At 41.4% G+C, this 25,376-nt stretch overlaps 1 protein-coding gene across 1 annotated transcript in view; it reads left to right on the top strand.

Moving 5' to 3' along the window:
- plxna3 (plexin A3) overlaps positions 1-25,376 on the top strand; it is a 135,761-nt gene that overhangs the window by 35,738 nt on the left and 74,647 nt on the right. Inside the window, exon 6 of the mRNA XM_085345340.1 lies at positions 6,122-6,304. Coding sequence (XP_085201466.1) covers positions 6,122-6,304 — 183 coding nt within the window. The remainder of the gene's footprint in view (positions 1-6,121; positions 6,305-25,376) is intronic.

The following is a 25,376-nucleotide window of genomic DNA, read 5'->3' as shown; positions in this document are numbered from 1 at the left end:
TTGTCCCCACAAGGCACCAAGGTTCACAAACTGTGACAGATTCGTCCCCACACTAAAGATGAGTTTGAATATACTTCATTTGCTCAAATGGATAAAAGATGAGAAATAGTGTGAACTTGGAAAAAATACAGGAAAAACAAGCCAGAGCGAACAGAAGGAAGAGCTCTCCCTCCCTCTCAGTGTCTGCAGTGGGGTTATTTCAGGTCGGGGGTAGATGATGTTCTTATTCATGGCGGTAATGGCCTGCAGTGGTAACCATGGCAACCAGGCAGGGAAACCCGCCAGGAGACGAGTTCTGAGCCGGGCCTGGGTTTTGGAAAAGGAGGGGTGGAGTGGGGTTGGAGTTGCCCACAGCAACCAACCAAGCAACCAACCAACCAAGCAACCAATCACAGCCAATCAGCCACATGCTGATGAAAGTGATGAAATATAAGTTAATGACCCATGCTACTGTGTGTGTGTGTGTGTGTGTGTGTGTGTGTGTGTGTGTGTGTGTGTGTGTGTGTGTGTTTGTGTTTTCAGGGTAAAGTGAAAGGAGAAGGAGGTCAGAGCAGGGCCTTTGTCCCTGCTCTGACCTCCTTCTTTTGTCAAAAACAGCAGGAAGTGTGTGTGTGTGTTTCAATGGGATGTGACATTGGGATGGTCTCAGTTTGTGTGTGTGTGTGTGTGTGTTTTTATATTTTTGTGTGAGTGCTTTAATCTCGTTCTTCATTAAGTGTCAGCAGCAGGTTTCCTGTTTGCACATCACGTTACAATCTCTGCTCTGTGTGTGCATCTGTGTGTTTGTAGCTTTGAGTAGATGGTCTTGTTTTGTTTTTATGGTTTTTAGTTTGAAGCCCTCATTCTGAGGAAATCTTATCAAGACCTCACACAGATGCAGAGCTCCAAATGACTCTTTGATGGCTCACTCAGTCAACAGTATGCGTAATGACAATGTGGGGTGCGTCAGATGCAGACAGACCAAGGTGTGTGTCGTACCATCGGCACTTTTTCTTCCCACACTGTCTCATTTGAGCTTTTAAACTTTTGAGGACCCTCACAGAGAGCTGAGGAAACAGAAAGCATCATAAACTTTGTTTAAACACTATAGTTGCATAGCTTTATGCACCCAGGAAGCAAAACCAGTGAGCTCTAAAAGCTCTTCACATAAAAAAAAAAAATCTCATGCCTGATGGCAAAGAGATCAGAAGATTTGATAAGGGGCCATTGGGTAAATTGGACGACTGTGGCTCAGGAGCTGGAGAAGCTCGTCTGCTAATTGGACCATCAGTGGTTCGATTCCTGGCTCTTTCAGCTTGCATATTGAAGAAACCTCGGGCAAGATGCTGAACCCCAAGTTGCCCTGATGCTTCCATCAGAAAGACAAAAACAAAAGAACACATGGATGTGTGTACATGGGTAGTAAAAATGCTTTGAGTGCTCAGATTGAATGGAAATGTACTATCCAAGCACCAGATCACCTGCTGTTTGGGTTTAAACCTCGGACTCTCATAGTGTGAGGAGTAAATGATAACCCCTGAGCTAACAAAGAATTTAAAAGACTTAAGTTGTCTCTCAGTTCATTTTAAAGTACTCGTGGCAGTAGTGGGACAGGCGCGCCTCTTCGAATAAATGAATAGATACTAGTGTGTGAACTTGATGACTCACGTGACTTCCTCATCCTGTGCATGAACTCCAGTTCCACTATTTCAGTCTGCAGCTGCCAGCGTTAGTTCGGTACCAGCTGCAGCTGATCACTGTGGAGTTAAAGTTTCATTGGCAGATAAACATGCAAACTCCCGCCAGAAGAGCCATGCCCGGGTTTTAACCCAGGACTCTGTTGTTGTGAGGCAACATTGCTAATTGCTGAACCACCCCCCTGCCTCTACAGTCGATCACTTGTTATCTTAGAAGGTAAATAAATCTTGAAGTATGCTTATGCATTCCTCGCAAGCAAAGTGAATGTGCAGGAAACAGACCCGAGACCTCAGAGGTAGTACTGCTCAGCTTTCAAGGCCTGCAGGCTTTAAGGTGAGCAACCAGGCATACACTAGGGCAGACCTTCCCAAAGTGTGGGGCCCCACCCTAGGGGGGGCGCAGAGCCATTGCAAGGGGGGGCGTGGCATGAAAAGGGAAAAACAAAAACAACGCTTGGACACTGCTAGCAACGGGGCTCCTCACAAACGCAAAGCAGGAGATGAAGCATCGCTGAATATGTTTCCAAACAAACTTCATTCTAAGCCAAAGACTAGAAAATATGGTGAAGCATCTTCCCTTTGGCTTCACCTGCACAAGTGCCGAGGTAGGTCTCCCTGCAGAATTGGTTTTCCCTTCATCGGGAGCAGCGCTGGGCTCTCCAAATCACGGACAAACAGGATCCCACATTCTTGACTTTTAGTTCACAAACACTTCTTGTAATGACTAACTGCTCCTGACATTTTGGAGATGTTAGCTCTTTATACAGTAAAGTTACAGCGGGATACAAATCAGGCTGATCCTGCCACGATTTGTTCCCCCTGTCCAAATCACGGACAAACAGGATCCCACAGCTGTTTATGTTTTTAAACCCATTTTGCACAGAGAGGCATTTTTGAAAAATGTATTGATAGCAATGTTGAATATTATTACACAGGAAAAAAACAACTACACGTAAAATAATCACACCGTGACGCCTCTGCCTTTCTAAATGGAGGGACAGTAACTGTGTGTGTATTCAATTCAATTCAATTTTATTTATATAGCGCCAAATCACAACAAAAGTCGCCTCAAGGCGTGTGTATATGTAAGCTGTAAAAACTGATGATAGTCAGATTAACAGTATTTTGTCTCTATCTGCCATTCTGCAATTCATCTCATGTAAACAATAACGTGGCCACAGCGTGACGTGAAAAAAAGACACACACCTTTGACGTTGCGTGATGAACTCTGTATTCCTCGTCCACACATAAACGCAAAAAAGGAGTTTTAAAAAAATCTCCGTTTTCGGTGATTCGAAACGCCGTTTACGTGGACGAAACAGCTGCGTTTTCAAAAATACCCGTGTAGGTGCGGACGCAACGTAAAAGAGTTTGTAGTTTATTTTCTTACTACCTGCAGATTACTTGTATTTGCTTAATTGTTTACTAAATATTTGAGGTGTGAAATAAACCGCAGTGGAGCAAAATATGGGCGTGTGTGGTTGGAGGATGTTAGTGCGTGTGTGTGTGTGTGTGCATGCGCGAAGGGCGTGAACATTTTTCTTGCAAAACAGAGGGGGCCAGGCGAAAAAAGTTTGGGAACCACTGCACTAGGGCGTGAACTTGTCCAGGGACCATTTAATATCTCACTTAATAAAACTGAAGAGACTCAAACTGTCTTCTATGTTACACAAAGAGTTGGCTGAAGTATTTGGACAGTTAAATATACCGTTTACATGGCGTGTGGTCCGTCCTGGCTAATTAATAAGTGAGTTGATTTGAAAATAAATGTTGTTTCTTTATTAACCAGCTGAGTATCTCTGCTTTGAGCATTTGAGCCTTTTTAAGACTTTAGACTTCTGATTTGTCCTGTGTCGGCATCACACAGGTTTCAGCTGAAAACATTAAACGTTGAATAGAAGCCAGAAATCTTTTAAGTGAATCAACACTTAGCTGACAGGTCACACGACAGAAGATGTTTGATAGTCAGATGTTGCTGTGTGAAAGTGAATTTGAGCCGAAAGTCATCTTTGAAGAAGGATGATTTGGACCAACTGAGAGCTGAAGGTGTCACGAGGGATTTATGATGGCGAGGGAAACTTTTTATCTAATCCAAACAACCTGAAACCATTCTGACTGCTATTCCCAGGAGTGAACCTTTAAGATGTAAAAGGTATTTATCTCTATTTTTTGATGTGCAAAAATGGAGATAAACTTGCCAGTGGAGTGTTGGCTCGAACATTTGGGTTTCAGACTTTCCACCCTGTACGGTCGCTGTGATGCATCAAGGCCTTAACCCGCTAATGACAGGGTGTTAGCTACCCTCTGAGTGTATGTGGACTCTGTAATAACTCGTCTCCTCCCTGTTCCATACACTCTGCCCTGTGGGCAACATACAGAAGCATGAAGCGCTTTGGCTCTACAGCCCTTTGTCCTCCACCATGCACCCCACATTTGCTCATTTTTTACTTGCTTTTCCTTACATTTGTATTTAAAGTTTCATGTAATCTATCAGTGTGTTAAAGTTTAATAAAAACATGATGTTTGTTTGTTAACCTGAAATATCCACCTGGAGGACAGCGACTGGGTTTGGTTTCATCCCTTTTATGTAGACGTTTGAGGTGCCTGGTACAATCTAATGGAAATCTTATAACCGAGTGTTAGAGACTTTATTTGAAAGCTAACATCTATTTTCTGGAGCTGTGCTTGCTAAGTATGAGGCTAAAATGCAACCTAACCCTAAGTAGGTGATTCACTCATCATGGATCTCTCTGTCACTGATTGGTTTTAGAGCACTCTGTCTGTACTACCCTGTCATATGTCAATCAGTGCACTCATCGGTAGCTTGAGACCTGTCCACTCTGCATGACAAGCAGTTATTTTGCATTATCGTTAAATGTCGTCATCCATCAGAGAGCACAAGAGAGAGAGTTCTGAAAGGATGTTTGCATGCCTACAGATGTTTGTGACCATGCACACTCTGCAGCAAGTACACATGAACCTTTTTAGACGCATGTCCAAGAAGTATAACAGGAATGATTACTTGGCCGTGTAATTGGCTCTTAACCCTACATCTAAAGCTTGATTTCGAATTCTACGATGCAGTCTGTGAGAGTGGCCGTAGGCAGCGTGTACTTGTGTACAGTTTGTCTATGTTGCTCTGCAGTTTCACCATCAAAGCACCAACAGGCAGGTGGAATTTCTCTCCGCAAGTTGATCTTTTCTCTTCCAGTCAATGCAAAACCTGGTGGCAGACGAAGTAGATGGAAATGCAGTGCTGAACAGGCCGCGTTGAAGTGATGCACAGTTCCATTTCTGCGCAGGTGCACAGATACCTGAACATAGATTACAGCACAGGGTCTCAAAGGGGTCATGTGACATAACTATGACATAGATTTAACGCAGAAGCATAAATGCACTGTGTTTCTCCCGCGGTGTTCAGAGGTGAAGTTAATGGTTGATAACATTGAGCGGTTTAACGGCGACAATGGTTTTTTGTTTTGATCAAGCAGTCAAACTGTGAATTAAAAAGAAGCTGTGCTTTCTAAAGCAGCGGTCCCCAACCCCCGGGCCACGAGTCGTTTGGTACCGGGCCGCGAGAGTTGAGGCTCGGGCGTGAAATTTATGGTTTTCAGGGTTTTTCCCGTGTTGTAGTTTTGTGTTATTTTGAAAGAAATATTTACAGGTTACCATAGCGACCAGAGAGCATTAAGGGGCAGAGAGGAGGATGTTACGCTCAATGTTATTGGTGCATTTCAGGAGGACGCTGCTAATAAAGTTACACAATTACTCAGTGAATTTGTGTTTATTATTATATTTACAGAATACTGCAGATTTTTCTTGGTCGCATCATTTTATTTTGCTGTATTTATCCGCGACACCTTAAAGTATTGTCTAACATTAAACCGGTCCGTAGCGCAAAAAGGTTGAGGACCGCTGGTCTAAAGTCACCGTTAGGCCTGAGCAGTCATGATTTGTGTAGACTGTGACGTCCATGTGGTCCTGCAGTCTCCTATTAAAACACTGGTGTCTGCAGCGCATTAAGAATCACGATGGGAATATAAGAAGTAAACAAAGCGATCACATAGGGTTTTGTTTATAATCATTTATATTGATCTTTTAAATGACTTTTGAACATCTGACCAAAGAAAAATCTGCATTAAATTGTCTATTTAAATACCATACCACCAAAGTGCGTGTCTGTGCTTTTGTCTTCTGGACGACTCGTTCTGTACATCTTGCTCTCAAGCTGCTTTAACTTTAGTTAAGGGGCCACATCTCGTGCTATTGTCGAGAGCCGATACTGATCCCCCGCCTAATGGATTGAAGGCGGGCACCAGATCAATAACGCTGGTATTAGGTGGCTTTGGAAAGCGGCAGCTTCCTCTTATTTTTCATCTGAAGCTGAGAGACCTCGCTTCTTGTGATATTTTCTAATAATGCCACCTTTTCCCTCTGGTCCACAGCCGAAGCAGATCGGAGATGATTTCTGCGGTTTGGTACTGAACCAGCCGCTCGGAGGCCTGAGGGTGATCGAGGGACAGCCGCTGTACGAGGACCGGACCGAGGGCATGGGCGCCGTGGCCGCATACACCTACGGGGAGCACACGGTGGTGTTCGTGGGAACCCGGAGTGGACAGCTGAAGAAGGTAGGAGGAAAGAACGGATGATTAGTCTACCGAGGAGGAAAAGCTGTTGTGAATATGTTTGCGCTCCTGTTTGAGTTGGGTACTCTGTGGGAAAGGAAGGAAGTCAGGGAAGGGAATTAAGAGAGACAGGACAGAATGACAGGAAAGGAATACCGGTGGACTGTTTGAGGGCTTTTGTTTCCCCTGCTGAGAGGAAAGGGCTGCATTAATGTTTTAAAATTGCTTTTGGGGCTTTGATTGCTTTCTAGAGTTTCTATTTAAGGAGGTTAGAAGGAAAGATAGAGAGACAATTGTCTTATTCATGTTTTAAATCACTTGAGGCTCTTTTAGTTCTTTGGTTCGGATGAAAGGAAGAGATTGAAGTTCACCTGTTTGATTGCAGTCCATCTTGAAACAATCAAGGTGTTTGTTCTCCATTTATAAGGGGTTTTGATAAAGTACTCAGCTTTCTTTGTCACTCGGATGGAGCCATGTGATGTTATCAGTCGTCAGTGTGACTCTCACCTGTGAATCATTTGTTTGTTCGTTGTCGAATGTTAAACTCGGCTGTGTCGGAGGTGTTTAGCTGTGAAGCTGTAGGACTGGGAACGGTCGCAAGGCAGCGTTTAGAAGAAGTGAGTCTTCACGCTGCGTTATTACCGAGCTTCAGTTCATCAGCGCTGAAAGTAATTTCAGCTCTGGCATAACAGTTATTGCAAAGAACTGAAAACGGTGTGAGAGTGCATTTATACAGGAATGTCTTCAGTTTTATTCTGTTCATTTCATCAAATGTCTTTTCCGAAGCTGCCTGATGAGGCTTTAGTGCAAATGTTTATTGAGATGTGTGCGTGACTGTTGAGTCGACTGCTTTCAGAAATGCTGTGTTTCTCTTCTCATTTGCACTCTTACTCCTGAAAACCTCACACCTGATAAACAAACTTAATACAGTAATGATTAAAAAGACAAAAACCAACAATATATTTATGTTTGTTGTCTTCTGTCTTCAAATACGTCTCCAAATAATGTCAAAAAAAGAAGAAGAAGACCCCTGCTCAGTGCAGCTACACTCACCATGTGTCGTCTTTGTTGTTCCTCTTTTCTGTCTCCCAAAAATAATTTGGATGCATTTTAAAGACTCATTTGGAAACATCACATACGGTCTTCCATTATCTATTGCAGTTTGATATTTGCTCTATTACTCATTAATAATAAGTTAGTTAGTAGCTCCACGAAAGGATCAGTTAAAAATTTAGAAATAATTAAAAATCCACCAGCAAAACATTTTTAATGGTCTGAAAGCTTTTGTGTTTTTGAGCAAAAGTAATTTTGGAACCAGAATCAACAAAATAAAATGAGTTTTATAATCATATTTGATAGTCGGTGGCTACAGAAGAGACTAAGTTTTAAGCAGAGATTTGCAACGCTGTAGAAACCTGTTGGCACGCTGCAGACTCAGGTGGCTTTGAATGTTCAAATATCGATCACGTATGAATGAAAACTCATTGTGAGTCTGAGAAAGCTTTGATGTCACGTCTTTACTGTATCTCAGATCTGAGTTCAGGTGTTGGAATATCAAAATCAAGAGTCTGATTTTTCACACCTCTGTAAACAATATTCACATGTATCCAGACAGATTGGTTATTCAGCCTTTAACGGGGACTCCATACTAAAATAAATAACCATATTAATACCCATAGGCAACAGGTATCTGATAAATATTTCATTTCTTTTACATATTCTCTGCTACTTATGAAACTCATCCTCGGTCACACCTCCATATGTGCCAGCCTGCTCTCTGCAGCCTGTGGCGCCGCTGTTATTATTGTTATCTGGAGCTGAAAATAAGCTGAACGCTGTTTTGATTTCATAACGCAGCAAACACAATCTGTTCATTTCCAGGGTTTTTATTCTCAGGCAGGAGAGATAAACAGCACGGAGACAGGAAGCAGGACTGGTGCAGGATTAAAGCAAATGTGAGCAGTGACAGTTCAGGATGGGGCCGGTGTCTCTGCACAGATGCTCTCAGCCTTGTTGAAGTTGTAAAGTTGTCTCAGTGGTGTCGGACAACCTCACAGAAAGCTGCAGAGACGCTCAGACTGTCTGCTGCTGTCAGAAAAATGCCCCACTTAGCTGCACAAGATGTCTGTTTTCTGTCTCCTTCAGGGCTCGGCAGTCGGTTAAAGACTCGCCGTTTCCCACAGCACAAACTCCGTCCTCTCTGGAGGATTTAAGACTTTGCTGAGCGGCAGAAAGCTTTCCTACACTCTGTGGGTGAAACTAAAAACCTAAATCAAGTAAAAAGGACAGGACAGACGTGTAAAGTGGACCGTAGGCCTGACTGCGCTCTGACATTGTTGACTCCAGTGCAAAATTTCGTCCAGTAAAGCACAAGTAGAATTTACAAGTCTCAGACTGTCTGAGAGTCAAACGAGTGCGTCTGGCAAGCAGCATCGCTGAGCACCTTCACAAAAACAAATAAATGATTATCTTAGAAAAGGGAAAAAGGAATAGATGTTCAAAAACACAAAGTTCTTTGGAGATGTTAAAGATGTTGATGTTCTAGAGGTTTGTTATGAGCAAGAACGAGAGCACAAGTTCTCCAGGTTCTTTTTAGGGAGTTAAAATATTTCTAGGCTCTTTTAAGATAGCTTTGCCTTTAGGACCTTTATTCTTTTAGGACTTTGAAATGGTTAAACATGTCAAATCATCTGTGAAATGATCCGTCCTACAAAGAAATATCTTACTAGATGTTTAACAACCTGTGTGCGTTCGACCGGTTAAAGCCACCACAATATGGTCTCTAAAAGCTTTCGTTGGTTACAGGGAAATTTATTTTAGAGGGTTTTTTTAGAGGTCCTCCTTAAGTTCTTGGGAGCCAGGACCTCTAAGGATACCCTGGTAATCCTGGTAATCAGTCTGAAACTTCTAGACATTGTTTAGGGGACCTGGGAAGAGCAGCAAACTTAAGTTCTTTAGGTTCCTATTGTTGATACGCTGTTAAAGGTCTTTCAGATGCTTAGAGTCATCATTGAAGATGTTTTAGAGGAACTTTAGGACATTTAGATAGTTTGACATCTCTTCAGAGCTCATTTGATAACCCATGCGTTCAACCACCTGATGAAATCGTATTAAGGTCTTTCAAAGGTCTGGGATTTTATAAAAGGTCCTTAAGTCTCTTAAACACAATTAGTTTTATTTCAGTTTGGCTTGACGTCTACCTCAGCAAAGCCCTCTGTGCTTCTCTTCCCTGGATGCTGTGCTGGTGCTGACGCTAGAACTCATTTTACACATTTCCACAAAGAAACAGGACTTGTACCAGCGATGAAGAGCTGGCATCAGTACAACACCATAAAATTGTTCCGCCCACCGTTGGAACCACTGTCAGTGGCTTGGTAGTGGTTAACTCAAGAAATTAACCAATGATGGACAGATTCAGCCCACGCATTTTCTGATTTTCTTCCCAGAAGAGAAATTATCCGACTTCTGCTAGTAATGCTATATAACAAACACTTCTCAAACCTCTCCAAACGTGGGCTGGCTCTCAAAGGCACAAAGGCAGAACTGGGTAGTACTGGGCGTTTGGCACCTTTTTGTAAGGTCTATTAAGGTCTTAAAGATAGTTCCCTTTAAGCGATTTATGGGCTAGTTTGTGTGGTTGAACACCTGTGGGTCATTAGATGAGCTGGTACAGTAATTAAGGTGTATAGTAGTTGCTTGAGAACCTTGTTACAGCCCCCATTTAGTGTTTTGCTAAAGTGCTAAGTCTTTAGTTATCCGTATGATTACCGTAAATCTCCTAAAGCATCTTCTCCAGAATCAGAAGGACCATTTAAACCACTACAAAGACGCTTAACATGTCCTTAGCAACAACGATGAGCACCGAAAGGAGCTGGTCTTTGTCTTCATGGACCACTAAACCCTCCAGAGGGAGCTCTGCAACGCCCTTAATGGCAACTAGATGCACCTAAAGGAGCTTTGAAGGATCTCCACTGGATTCCTGATAGTACAGATGGACACCAAATTTAAATCAAGCAAAAAGACTTTACACGTTAGGGGACCCAACCATCTCTTCAAAAAGAAAAATACTTTGTGCAGTGCAATCACAAATATTTAAAGGGCTTTCAATTTAAATTGGAGGGATCTGGATTCATCCTTTTCATGCATTTTAAAGTTAAAAATAATAAATGAATTCATCAGTAATTTTGCCCTTTTGACTTTTTGGTTGAATAAATGCAAAGCTTCTCTATACATCGTCCTCTGCACGATGGGCACATTAATCCACATCATCAGCAGTCATTAAAATTAAAAGATGCATTAAAAACCCTCTTCTGCTCCCACATTTGACCACACAATCATCTCCATTTTCCAGCCTGCCAACGATGAATTTTAATTGCCTGAACACTAAAAACGGAGGATGGGTGGTGAATGAATCCTCTTGGCATTCACCCCGCTCACCTCTCCTCCCACACAGCTGCCACTTTAATATTCATTCACATAGGGAGATATTTCTCTGAAAGCTGACCTCTGAGAGCGACGGATAGAGGGAGGAACCGAGGCAGAGAGGGAGGAATGGCCGGGGGTGTAGTCTGTACAGTGAACAGCTTGGTGAAAATCACTGGGTTTGGTTTTAGATGTTGGGCTCTGTGTGGCTGGGAGTTGGCGGAGAACTCTTGTTTCTATGTTTAGTGGAACTTCCTCCTCCTCCTCCTCCTCCTCAACTCTCTGAGCTGCTGGCATCCAACAAAAGCTCTCCACTGCTTCAACGCCCAACAAGACGATAAGCAATAGACCCAAATCCAGTCTGGCTGGGAGGCTTTTCCCTCGCTTTCCCTTTAAGCCTGTTAAATTCAAAGTGATTATTTTTCCCAAAAAATCTATAAGTTTATGGACTGATTTTCATTTTATGCCAGTCATTGGGTTTGACAATTTCTATTAAGATAAGTAATGGTCTTATTAGTCAGTTAATCAGCAGTTTCCCTCATTTCAAATCTTTCATTTAACGCTCAATCGCCGCTTCCTCATTTGAAGCGGCCAATCGTTTCAAATGAGGACGGCACTTCCGTAAACATGAATTACTTTTTTTCTTTTTCTTTTTTGCACTGTAATGTGGGATATTTAAAGCATGTAGCATTTTTAGCATGTTGCCATGAGCACACATCTGTTATCACATGTTTACCATTGTACCATATAGGTCATTGTTATCCTTAATGAGAAACTTGTTTTACACGGAAATGCTTCCATCAGCATCTGCATCATTTTAAAATCATTTGGTACATTTGGGTTAAATCTTAGCCTGGTGCGACTCTGTGAAGCACTGTGGTCGACTATCCACTGAGTTTTAACCTCCTAAGACCCGAACTCTTCCATAGCATGCATTTTTTATTTCTCTTTGCTATTTGGGCTGATTGGGACCTGATGATGGTAAAATTGAAGAATTGTCTTTTTTTTAAAACCAGATTTTTGTTTCTGAGAAAAATTAGATCCACATATGAGGACATTTGTTTTACATTTCAATAGAACAGAGGCAGTATAACGTCCTCGTACGTGGATATCAGGCCCTTGTAGAGCAAAATGCTGTATTTTGGTCTAGACAATGCAAAATGTGATGTCCACATATGTGGTTAAAATCTGTTGCGCTAACATCATATGAATTTCAGACCTTTGCTTTTTCAAATATACGCAGTTTAAAAATAGGACAAAAGACTTCAGGCTTTTGAGCACATCTCTAGACTCGTGGAGCCATTTTTCTGAAGTCAGAGCATAAAGATTCAAAAGTTAAACAAACCACTATTTTTGCGATTGACTGCTTGCTGCTGAATTGGCACGTCGAGCCGAAACGGTTCACTTCTCCCACCGAAAGGCTGAAAGCAGCAGTAAAAATGCCAAACGTGGCCCTGCTGAAGAAGCGATAGTGTTGGCTCACTTTCAGAAGAAACTTTGAATCTTAATTGAGCTTTTGATGTGTGACAATCTGCAAAATTACAGTATAAATTGCCTTATTTGCAGCTGGAGGTGTCCTATCAGCATTTTCTGATGCCTGGTTTTGTAATTACAGAGTATAATAATATAAAGACTTCTGAAAGAGCCGTTTGAACCAAAGGACATACTGCGCCAAGCTCCATTGTTCGGGTCCTTTTTGTTTTTTTATTTACAGCATCCGAACCAACCCCACACTAACTCACCATCATACAGTTCACTAATCTGCTGCTGGATTCCTTCTGACCAACTGGTTTCATGCCAGGACTTGTCCGTGTCTTCGTCTCCACAAAGCCTTCCAGAGCTTCCCAACTGGGCTGATCTGATTGGCTGTTGCTGGGACGGGAGCTCAGATGCTTGATCAGTTGAATTAAGGGTGAATTGGTAATTTGGCAAGAGACTTAAAAGAGATAAACAAAGACCACAAACCTACAACTCTGTGGATGTTAGAAAAGTCGAGGTCAGTGTGATTTTAAATGTCAGAGCAGCAGCCTCCAGAACTCTTTGTTCATCTTTTATCACAACTCTGCACTTAAAATCTAATCATCTTGGACTGAAACAGATCTTTGGAGCAGATCCCAGAGGCAAACATGACCTTTCACTCATCATACTCACCAGATGGACGGACAGACAGTGAAACGCAAGCTTTAAAGCTGATTAGCGTTGATTAAAAGTTGCTTTTCTACTCATGTCTTCAAGTCGTTTGGTCTGAGTCGCAGAGACTTGTGTTTTCTGTTTGGTGGCTCTGCTAGTGGACAGAAATATTGATTCACACAAGCACTAATTTCTATATTTTGCTGTATTTACTGGTAATTGTATAGACTTTCTGAGCACATTTCTGAATGTCAGTATAAGAGGATTTATTAGTCCTTGTAAACAGCTGCCATTACCTGGAAACTGTATGCATTTTTGTCAGTTTAAATTTAACTGGGGGTTAAACTGGACACTGTTCATGTTCATGTTTGACCTTCTTAGACAAAAAGTCCTGTCCTCAGTGGGGTAACTGAGATAGAAAGAGGAGCAGTTTGTCCAAAAGGGTTTAACGTCACGTTTTCCATAAACTAAGCATGTTTTGGTGACTGAACTTAAGCAAAAAGCTAATAATGTAAATCGAGATAGCACCTTAAACCTGCCTTTTTTTTCCTAATGGCCAGTAGGGGTCGACTTGTCTGGTTGCAAAAGATGGATGTCACGGTTGCAAGATCCATCTTTTATGTCCATTATGTGGTTCACACACTAAGAACAAACCTAAGTCTCCTGCTTAACAGTGTTTTGACCTTCCACGTGGGTTTTTCCAGTCTCTGCCTGATTAGAATGATAATAATGAACTCATTCTTCAGCCGTTTTCACTCAGGAATACAGATCTTGGACTGCCCATAGCTGCAAATCGAGTGTTCACCAGTTTCGTGCATTGACAAGAGGCGAATACAAAGGCGAGCACTCGTCCCTAAAGTATTTTGAAATGGCCAAACTGCAGCCTGCTCTCTTCAGTCTGCCAGTCTGCTCTTTCACTAAAAACTCTGGTTTAAGTCTCCGGGTCGGTCGCTGTAGCCACTTCATATCTCTCCCTAAAGAAATCGCTGCTATTATGCCACAAAATTCATAATTAAAAGGATCTATTTTCCTCACTCTTGTTATTATCTGCTTTCAAATGAAACTGAAACTGGAAGCGATGCCTTCAATAGCCTCCGTGGTTGACTCGGTATGACAGCGTGCTGTGTGCGATATTGCATTGTCCCTTTTGGGCATTCAGTCCCTGCTTAAACTGTGATGAGTTCACACTGAAATCTGATATTGGCCACATTTAAGAAATAATAATATGTACCACCAGAAGAAGAAGAAAAACAGATCCGAGGGCCAGGTTGTGCATTGTCCCAGAGAGGGAACTAAAAGAGCCTCACACAGGCAAAGAAAAGCATTCAAACCATGAAAGTGTTGCATTCATGGAAGAAAAGAATGCATCTAGCAGTATACCAGACAGTTATGGTGAAGGGATGGTTTTTCCTAAAATGTCAAACTATTGCTTTAAGATTAAATTAGCAGGGAGTAATAATTGTTAGTTTGTGCAGTGCTGACCACAGAGCGTCTGTCAGCCCTCCTGATGCTTTTCCACTGAGACTCTGCGCTATGACAGAAGGGAAAACAAGTTGTAACTCAAACTCTGTTGACTTTATCTCTGCCTGTCAGACTCTTTTATCCTCCTCCTTCTTCTTTTTGTCCTACTCTCTGCTGTCCAGCAGTTTGTCATCGTTTCAGTCTCTAAATCCTTTGTTTGCCACATTTTCTTCCATCTTTCTAAAGATTACGTTCCTGGCTGTTGTCATCAGACTGCTGGTGCTTTAATTTCATTTCTAAAGCAGCAAAATGTTTCTTAAATATTTTGCTGTGTCATTAAGCTGTAAATAACATCCAACATTAATGGTGCTTTATGTGCGCCTGCCGTGCCACATGCACTAATGTACCCCAACACTATCGCTGGTGCCGGCTCATGAATTGTGTGCTGATGAGAAGCTGGGATGGTTCCTCTGTTCCAAAGCTCGGTGAACACAGAATCCGTGATTTCCACGAGGAATTTCATATCTTGTTTGGTCAGAGTGCAGTTCTCTGCTTTGCCTCAGTCCATCATAAATGAGCTTGAGCCCAGAGAAGGCAGATGTGCTCCTGAGCCCATGCGGTGATTTCATGTCTGTTTTTGATGCAGTACCTGAGAGTTTTTGAGAGCCTGAACATCACAGCCACACAAAATGCTTTTCAGCCTCGTCTGTCCTGTACAGCTTTGGCCTGTGTTAAAACTGTAGATAATAAAATCCTAAAATAGCCGAGAATGTTCATTTTCTCCAAACCTGCTGAAGTGTCCACACCGTCTTTACTCCTGAAAGCCTCTCTGGGATATTTATGTTACTAATTAGCCTAATTAATTACAAAATGTTCCACCAGGCGCCTTTTTGATTCTGTCTAAACTTTCGAAGCATGTTGTTGCCATCAGATTTAAAATTGCTTGGGCTTATCCTTAAAACCGCTGGTTATCGGTTACATCCAAATCAGCTGTTTTGACCAAATGTGGGGTCGTTAATGAGGTTTTCAGTGGATTTATTAAACATTTCTTTTGCTCTGCGTTTGTGCTGGTTTTTCCGTTTAGTCTTGACTATAAGCACCTGTCTGATTGTCACAAAACATAATTGATAATCAACTGCAGCTTTTCTTTTAACAAATACGAGAAAACGCCCATATTTGAAGATTTCTTTGTCTCTGAAAAACCGGTTTGCTGCTTTCTTTGTTCATCGCTGTGAGCTGATGATTTGTTTTATGAGCTTTTGAACATTTTTGGCAGAGGAGATGATGTGTAGTCTGTAAAACAATCGCTGCAATCAATGATAATCATCAGATAGAACCATAACTTTAACCCTGACTGTTGTGCAGGTTGATTTTTTTTCCTTTTTTCCCCATAGAAACCAGTGGCTGCCTGGAGGAAGCGAAATCAGAGTATGAGGCTGTAAATGTTGGATTCAGAGCTGGTATTTAAAAGCTGAACTCATCCGATTCCGGCAGGTTTTACTGTGAAGCTTCCAATGAGGTGTCAGGCTGCCAGCGACAGTCAGAACTGATGTGATTATGTTGTTAGAGAAGGCCGACTGGGCCCGAGTCCCAGCAACACAATCAGCCTGCTGCCGGCCTCGATGGAAAAACACTGAAGCAAAAAAGATACCACCTTAACCAGTCCCAGGAAATACCACCTTAATCTGAAGTACTCGGTGGGACTGGATTATTTTTGTTTTTTTTTTAAGCAAATCATCTTTCATTTCTCAGAATTTCAGATGTACAGGTTAACAGTTTTCCTGTGTTTAACCCCTCTGAGCAGCGCTTCCCCCTGGTGTTTAGGAATAAGATATTTATCATTTATTATTAATTACAATTTAATTACTGAGTCAGATATCTGCTGTGATTCTTTATCAAACTTGTGATTGATGCGTCATCGGACAATCAGAGTAGAAAAAGAGGCTTTGATGTGTGAAAGCTTCACTGCCGAGAGTGATGCTTTTATTTTGAAATACACAATGCTAGAAAAACATTTCTGATGCATCCAGATATGATTCCAGAAAACTGGACTATTTGGAAAAACTTCTTGTTTTCCCATTGCTCCCACTTTGTAGATGCCCTCCTCTTGAAATCATCAGCATGTCAAAGATACAAATATGCACTCGTTACCTGTACCAGCCCTCATTTCCCTCACAGACCGTTAAACACCGCTTTAATGCCCTGTGGGATTTGAGCAGTGTTTATTTTTCACAGTGTTTTTTTTTTGTTTTAAACACATTATTGGACTGGTTTCAAACACTTTTGTCCTTATTTTTGACGTGAAAATAGGGCCTGGGTTTAAAAATACACCACAGTGTACGCTTTTAAAGTCCTGCTGATTAGTCCTGTTAGCTGCATTCGGCTAAGACTTCATTGTCACTGCAGGGAGTTTGGCTACCAGCTGGGTCTTAATTGCACAGGTTAAAGGTGCCTCTGTTTAAGCTGTCAGTCTGTGCACACCTGTGTCAGGGAGGCTTTTTAGACTTCCTAGCAAAGTCATTTTTTTTTATAAATGGCCTCTTGTAAGCTTACTGACATTGTTTTACCCCATTTCCTATTCAGAACCTCTTTATGTTCTCATGCAAAACAAAATGCAGCATAAATAATGGACCCAGTGTGAGTCTCTGTTCAGAGAAACTCACTTGGCTCATTTGGTTACCCTTATAAGAGCATTTCGGCTTTAATGCAAAGTTGCCTGTGAGGACTCAGTCTTTGTTTTTTAAAGCTCTTCCTCTCCCCAAACAAGCTGCTGCACATGAAAGCATTTTGATGGACTTGTGTAAACTTATGCATTTCCAACCTGGGAAGCTTTTTACCCTGATGCACAGGAAGATTTATGTGAATTTCATCAGGTGCTCAGAGTGGAAACCCACTGAATTAAGTTTCTGGATTATCCACTGAAATCCTCTTGGTTCTGCAGAGTCCGCTGTCATCCTGCCCAGCTGCTCACTGGGCAGCAGCACTGTGGCTGCACCGCTTATGTCCCTGTTTTTTCTTTTTTTAAACCTCTCTCTAAGAATCTGAAGCAGGGTGGAGCTGCAGGGTAAGAAAAAGGTTTGTGCAGCAGTGGTTTTTATCTCGATTTAGCTCCATATGAACACACACTGGGGCTTCAGGTTTCAGGTCAACGTCCACTTCCTGTCAGGTCCACGTCTGGATTCAGACCACCACAGTCGGAACTGGTTTTAACCCCTTTCTAATGCAGTGTTTTAGAGACTGCATTAAACGCTGGGTGTTGGCTGAACAAAATATATGAACCATTAAAGTGAAAATGGAAATTCATTTAGCCTGACATGTTATTACTCGGTGGAATATAACAAAGTAAAAATGTAACAAAATATTAATTTTTTTCCGTCTGATGGAAAAATATTTTTTTGACCTAAATGCCAACGACATACCTCTTGAGAATAAGGACAAAGGTCTTTGACGTATTTGAAAATAATTCAGTATTGCTTAAAAAGTTGATTAACCATTCAGTCTAAACCTTGCACAGTCTGAGTCAATGCTGACGGTGTCGGGTGATGGTCCATTCATGTTCACTCCTGGAAACGCTGTAAACAAGTTTGCTTTAGACAAAGGTGCTCTCTGCTTGGTGTGTATATGAAGACATCGGGCAGAAATGGCTGGACCGTAATCATATTTTACTCCTATGGTTGACCTTTTAATCCGCTGCTGCAGGCCTCCACTGCATCTATCTTTAGATTAGCCATAATTCCCTCTGAAGGGACATCTACACAGGAAGAGACCGGCAGTGATGTGGTGACCAGAGACCATTGATTCTCAATAAAATTCAGCAATTTGTATTATTGAGTTAAACCTCAGATGGCTGCACAGGTAACAGGAGTGACGGGCAATGCCAAAGTGGATCTTCAGTTTCATTTCCAGGGGAGAGGTTTCACCAGTGCACCTCCAAAGAGAGGAAAACAATTCAAAGTAAAGCCAGAGTCACTACATAAACTGAGTGACGGATGAAAGTTAAACCCACAACGGGGCAGTTTAGTGCTGTGAGGGTATATCAGTAAGTTTAGATTGATGCTGATGCAAACACACGTTGTCCTCGTATTGGTTTGTCTTTCTTGTTTATTTTATGGATTTATTTGTAGTTACAGGTTGATGTACCTCAGTGGGTATTTGTTGTTGCACTGTGAACAGACACAGCTTCTTCTTCACCTTTGTTTGAGCAAAATTAAAATATTGGAAGCCTTTTTGTAACCATATGTTTATGCAATTTAATTTGGTTTGCATCATTTTTCTTTATTTCTTTAAAGTTATTTAAGTTTATTAACTCTCCTGCCAGAATCAGCAAATCTACAAAGTTCTCTCAGTAAAAGAAAAAAAGTTAGACTTTCAAAAAGCAAATCATGAATGAACTAAATATAAAATACCAAAAGGTGAGTGAGTGGCACCAGTTGGGCAAACCGTGTTCAACGTTACAGCAAAGACGAGTGCAGTGGGCGCAGTACCAGCAAGACTTACAAAACATAATAACACCCCCTCAGTGCAAGCAGGAGGGGGGAGTTGTAGTAGTGGCTGGCAACCTATCGGCGTATCAGCTAATCTGACAGACAATTGGCTCAGAGAGAGTGATGTCATCAAAGAGTGAGGCGACAGGAAGCTAAAGGGTTGTCCCGGGAGAAAGGGTGTGTGTGTGTATGTGCGTGCATACGTCTACCTTTTGGAGAACCAGTGTGATGATCATATTTGGTGTTTACACCCGATCTAACCTGAAGACGAGGCTCGAGGTTTAGGACCTGAGAATGCACTGTAGCAACGAGGGACCTCAAATATATAGAAGCACAAGTTTGTGTGTGTGTGTGTGTGTTGTCAGCAGCCCTCTTTGTTCTGGTTCCAAAACAAACAGGCCTGAGGGGAGAGAGGAGACACGCTGCACTGACCGCACCTCCCAACGCGCACACACACATACACACACACACACATACATACACACGCGCGCACACGCGCGCGCACACACACACACACACATACACACGCGCGCACACACACACACACACACACACACACACACATACACACGCGCGCACACACATGCACACGCGCGCACACACACACACGCAAACTTCTTGAACTTCGGTGGAATTTAATCAGAATATGAGGAGTATTTATTTCCGGAGATTGAAGTTGTCATAAAGAGGCTGTTGTTGCTGCTGAAGGACGAGCTTTAAAGCGGGTCTGTGACGTAAGGCCAGGATCTGTTTTGACAAAGACACACACTGTTCGCGACTTAGAACAAAATAACAATCATTTACATTTCTAACTATTTCAGTCAATGACTCTGTAAAGTGGGGCTAATTAGCTTTGCTTCATTTATTCCAACACAAAACAAACGCACGGATGTAAAAGGCTGCAAACCGGACAAACTCTCAGTTTTCGATCACGTTTGAAGGATCTCGTCATGTGATCATTATTTTATGATCGATTTTCTCAGTTCTGAAAAAAAAAACGGCTCCGTTTTTATTCCAGAGCAACTTAAAAGGTTGCCGTGAGCATAGGCAGCGTATAAAAACTGATATAACTACTGTGATGTCACACACTGGCTTCTTGATGTTTTGGATACTTAAAATATTTTTATGTCACTCAACAAAAATTGAACCACCAGCACGAGAAGAGTGTTCGTCATTTAAGTACAGATATTTAGAGAAGCTGTTGGGCTTCACATAATGGCCTGACACTTTACTGAGACTCCTTTAATTTGTCACTCTTTTTGTACACGCGTCTGCTTATTTTTTCTTCAGATTTACATGTAAGGTTGATTTTAGAGCTCTGCTCTCCAGTAAAAACAGTTGAGCAGTTTCTTGGAATCTGTCTGTCATCTGTCTGTTTCATACTGAATCAACAAAATGAGCGAATGGACCAAATTCAATTTAGATCTTTAATCTCTCTGATTTATGTGAGCAGGAAGTAAGACTCGTTTGTGTTCTAATCTTGATGAGCTTGCAGTAAATACATTGGGGCGCTGTCACTGCCAGATTTAATGTAATGAATATGAGTTGTGAACATCATTAAAAGTTTTTTCCTTACAGTATTTTTCATGAATAAATAGAAGAATAATTTTTCTTTTTCCCAGTTTTGATTGCCGCTGTAGAGAAACCCAATGATTCATGCATTTCTGGGATTTTAAACTCACTGATGGGGGACTTCAGTGTTCAGTTCAGTCTGATCATCAGGCTGATGCGCCGTATAATGCAGTTAGAAGTCAGACAGAGGAGGTGGATGACTGGACATGTCTCAATTCAATCCAATTTCATTTAGATGGAGCCAAATCATAACATAAGTCATCTCAAGGCACTTGATAGAAAAACCCATCGGTTCCACTCTAAGCAGCACTTGGCGACAGTAGAGAGGAAAAAAAAAACTTCTGACTGAACGAGACTCGAGAGGACGGCCGTCTGCCTCAATCGGCCAGAGTAAGTGCAGAGTAGAAAGGCTCGGGCTCAAGACTGTTATTATATTTACTATTATAAGATCCTTAATGTAAAGGTAGACTGAGATCAGGAGAGACTGGTGTGCAGGAACATATACAGCAATACAGAAAGATAATGCACGGTTTCTTAGTATTTGAGGCTCGGTCCATTCGGAGGCAGAAAAGTGTTTACACAGCTTTTCAGAGTTCACTGAGAGTTGGTGTTTGAATATCATGTGACCAGACATTATAAGTACTGTATTTAAGTGTAACAAAGGAGCAGGGGCAACTTTTGAAGAATACTCTCATAAATAAACTGGTCGGGTCTGTTTTCATAAAAGATGCAATTGTGAGCATGCATATAAACAATATCACCGTAATCAAGCACACATGAAATTGTAGACTGTGCTGCGATGCTATGATTGGTAAGAGAAGCACGATTTGTTTCTGTCTTCGGTTTGAAGAGTCCAGTGTTAAAGTCCCAACTGTCTGTAACAATAAACAGTTTTCATTTTATGGCTATGGAGTGTTTGAATGTTTGTCCACATTCAAACACTCCATAGCCATGAAGGCTGGATACTGGATACTTTTAGGTGTTTTGCATGTTTTTATATAAGAATCGTATCTTAAGGTGTGGTTATGTGTATATAGGGTGTGGAGAATATAAGAGGTCCGGTGATTGATCCCTGTGGAACACCTTTACTAATAGCAAGGGGGCTTCACCTAAAACATGTGGACACTACAGACTGTGTACATTTAACATGAAATCAAATGCATTGCAAATTTGAATGGCAGATTAATATTGTTTAGGTGTGAGATCAATAACTGTTATTCTGCTTTTACTGTGGCCTTTTATGTAAAATGGTTTTTATATTAAAGACATCCACAAGGCATTTCTCACTAGCCAAAACTATTTCTCCAAATATCTGTAATTAAGTTCCAACCAGGAAGTCTTGGTCTGTTCTAGTGTGTAAGGACACTCATTTAACTCAAAATTAGAATTTTCCAGATGTCCAGAACGGGTCAAAAATTTAAAATATAGGTATATTTAATGTACTATAACTATTATAATACATTATATATTATATTTAATAGTAGAAGTTTGTAAAAATGTAATCATAGAGATCTGACATGGGAGATATAACCTGTCAAAAACATTTGAATTTAGTTTACTTGAATAATTTTTAACACTTCCAATACTTATCTGCCCAATTTTTACTAATCCATAGTAAAGAAAAGACTTTACATGTCCAAATAGTTACTGCAACAAAAACCCTAAAACAAAAAGAACTACGAAGAAACAAATCTAAAGGAAGTCACCATGGTACTAATAGTTGTTGAATGTATATGTGATGAAAAAAATCATCTAATTCTATTTCTGGCATTCAGTAAAAACTGTATGCATGAGTTGAGACATTGGATTCTTCAGTTTTTATTCCTGTAATGTCACGAGCCTCACAAGCTCTTCAGCACCAGTCAAACGCTCCAGTAATATGGGGGACCCACTAGCTGAGTGCTTAGGGCGCATACCACATGGGAGCAAATGCCATGAGCATTGAGTTTCCAGCTCAATTCCCAGCCGGCTGGACCTCTTGCTGCCTGTCATTCCCCAGTTGTATTTATCTGCACTTCCTGTCTGTCCCTGCTGCACCTACCTAATAAAGGCGAAATGCCCCGGGCCAACAAGAAGAAAAAGAGAATCTGCGGAAAATTAAATGAAATTATCTGGAACTGTAATTATAGCTGGTCATATTATAATTTTGACCATTCAAATTGCAGTTTTTGTCAGAAATATAATTACTGATACTCTACAAAACCTATTAAATGTTTTAAATAAGCCTGCTTTTACGCCTCCTGCTGGTCTGCACCCTTGTGTCAAACAATACAAATTATAAAATATTGTGTGTGGTTTTTTTTAAGTCTTCTTCTCCCTGCAGATTCAAACTGACAGACTGAAAGCCTTTTCTCTCTTAAAAAGAACACACCCTCGTCCTCCTCCTCTTCCTCTTTTCCATTAGCACAAAGTGAATTAGCCGAGATGAGTCAGCCAATCAGCTGTGGCATTCAGAGGGAACGGAGCCATTATTGGCTAATGAGACGACGGGGAATTAAAGCTTTTATTCTAATAACAGTAATGTCTGTTTGTAACTGAGCCGCCTGCACCTGCTTCTCTCTTCTTCCAAGCATCATTTTCTGCTTTTCTTTTCTTTTTTTTCTCCTTCTCGCAGCAGCGACCGGGGAATAGATCCTCACTGCCAGAGAGGGAAAATAATCTGTTGATTTAGATTCATATAGATGATTATTATTAGGAGATGACTGCACCTGTTTCTCTCTTTTACTGCAGAGCAGAAATCTGGAGTCGAACCAACCCTCAGTCAGTTTTAGTGCAAGTGAAGTGCTGTTTGGTTTCACTGTTGAAGAGATCAGAGCTCCTTCCCCAACCGAGACCTGATTATTGATTATCTTTGGTTCTGCAAGGCTGGTGCACCTGTGCATCTCACCTGCGTTTTTTCACCTTCATCTGCAAAAATGTATCCAAGACGAAGTAGATTCAGCTGTAAAATGATGGAAATTGCAGTGCAGCCGTCTTATTTAACTAAAAAATGGACGAATATTTGAGTAACATTGGCCACTCATATACCAGGTAGAAATTTCCTTTATCATTTAGGCTAGCTTTCCAAATGAGTCTATACAGGCTGATTTCCATAGAAATTAACTTAGCCAATGGCTAGCCTGCAGGAGAATCAATCCAGGAGGTGATAGGATGATTTGGAAAAACACTCAGCTCTCATGTCGATTCTGCCTCCAGTCGCGTCTGACCTTGTTGGATATCATCTGGACTGTTTGAGGGTTTTCTTCTTCTGGATGTTTCTTGGAAATTGAACTGAACTCTGTGGTTAATTATCACTTTGGGCTCCTGGCCAATCGCATCACTCTCTCAGCAGACTGAGGCCATTGATTGGTTAGGTGTTGTAAGAAGGAATTAAAGTGTGCATTTGCCAACATAAACAGTTTATATTGCTACAGTGCTGGAGACACACAAGTTCGAGTGTATGTAAAGCCACACACAATTGTTCTTCTATCTTAGTGGGGATCTGGCTGCCGTAACAATAATAATGTGTAAGCAGGATTATAACAAGCCTGACAGTCTGATTGTAACCTGAACCCCAAATTCGAGTCTGAAACCTCAAACGGTGTCATCGCTACGTCTAGAACTTGAGCCTGTACCCAGACAGATGCATGCACAAGTGCACAAACACACAAATTTGCCAATAAGTGAAACTTCATGGTTGGATATTAACTGAGGTTGATTGGTGTGTGATTGCAGGAGGGAGCTTCACACCTGAGCTCCGCACACACACAAACACACACCCCTCTCTCCATATACAGCGGGTGAAACGAATACTGAACACGTCACAAATTCTCAAAGTGAATATATTTCTAAAGGTCCAGTTGACATGAAATTATCTCCAGATGTCTGTAACGATCCATCCAATCCACACACGCAAAGAAATCAAACCATAGATGTTCGTAAATAAATTAACTTCTGTGTGATAACGAGGAATGACACAGGGGAAAAAGTATTGAACACATGAAGGAAGGGAGCAAAAAGTCTTGACAACAGCTGAAACCTATCAGTAATTAGAAAAAATCCTGGATCTTAGTGCAAATTAAATCAGCTGGTTCAGTCCCCACGGATGGCCTATAAAAGGGTGTCTCAAGACCTTTGCAGCTTTATTGCTTCAAGACACACTTGGGTCATTGGTTAGCCACAGCCTGTATCCACGCTCACCACTCAAGACATTGCTGAAGAACAAGCACGGTGAAGTTTAAATGTTGCCGATCACCCGTAGAACACTAGGAGACAATAGTCTGGTCAGATGAGACGAACATTGAACTCTTTGGATGCCACGATGCAGCATTTGGAGTTCAGAGGACTGCATATCACCCGCATATGAGCATAGAAAGAAACTCCCTCAGACAGGCTCGGAAGAAAATCTCGGCCCTGTTCTTACTGATTTAAGGACCAGCTGGTGTTTTTGTTTTTATTGGCCATAAATTAGATTAGAGACAATTGGCAGTTGCTGTGGCAACCAAGAAATCATCCCTAAACTTCTCCCTCTGCCTCTTTTCTTTGGTAGCAGACATCCAGTCAGTAGGCACCCTAGATACATTTGATAACTTGGGATGAACCTGTAAAGGCACCAAAGCAGGTTTTTTAGGTTTTGTCAAGATAGTAAAGACAAAGAAAGCTCTGCTATGTCAGACTGTTTTCTGTGTATTAATAGAGCCGAATGCAGCGTTGCCCTTCACTAACCCCAGGAATGCACTGGACGTGGGTCTGGTCCAAACAGCGTGTTCCCCAGAGATCAAGATTACAAAAGATCATAATATGAATCTAAAATAATACATGAAATAACTTTATTTAGCTTGAGGTACAATGTTCAGCTTCTTTCAGATGAGATCAGAGTTTTTATACATATAAAACACAAAGTTTGGGAAGAAATACAATATCTAAACTCTAAACTGAAAACATGAAATCTAAAGAACTAACAAATTCAAGTTAACTTAAGATGTTGCAACAGGATGCCTGGTTGCAGTGCAGTCAGCTGTGGTCAT

The sequence above is a fragment of the Diplotaxodon limnothrissa genome, linkage group LG20 (genome assembly GCF_057381915.1).
Source record: "Diplotaxodon limnothrissa isolate DT_005_m linkage group LG20, D_limnothrissa_male_GT1.1, whole genome shotgun sequence".
Lineage (NCBI taxonomy): Eukaryota > Metazoa > Chordata > Actinopteri > Cichliformes > Cichlidae > Diplotaxodon > Diplotaxodon limnothrissa.
This window is presented reverse-complemented; position numbering and strand designations above follow the sequence as displayed.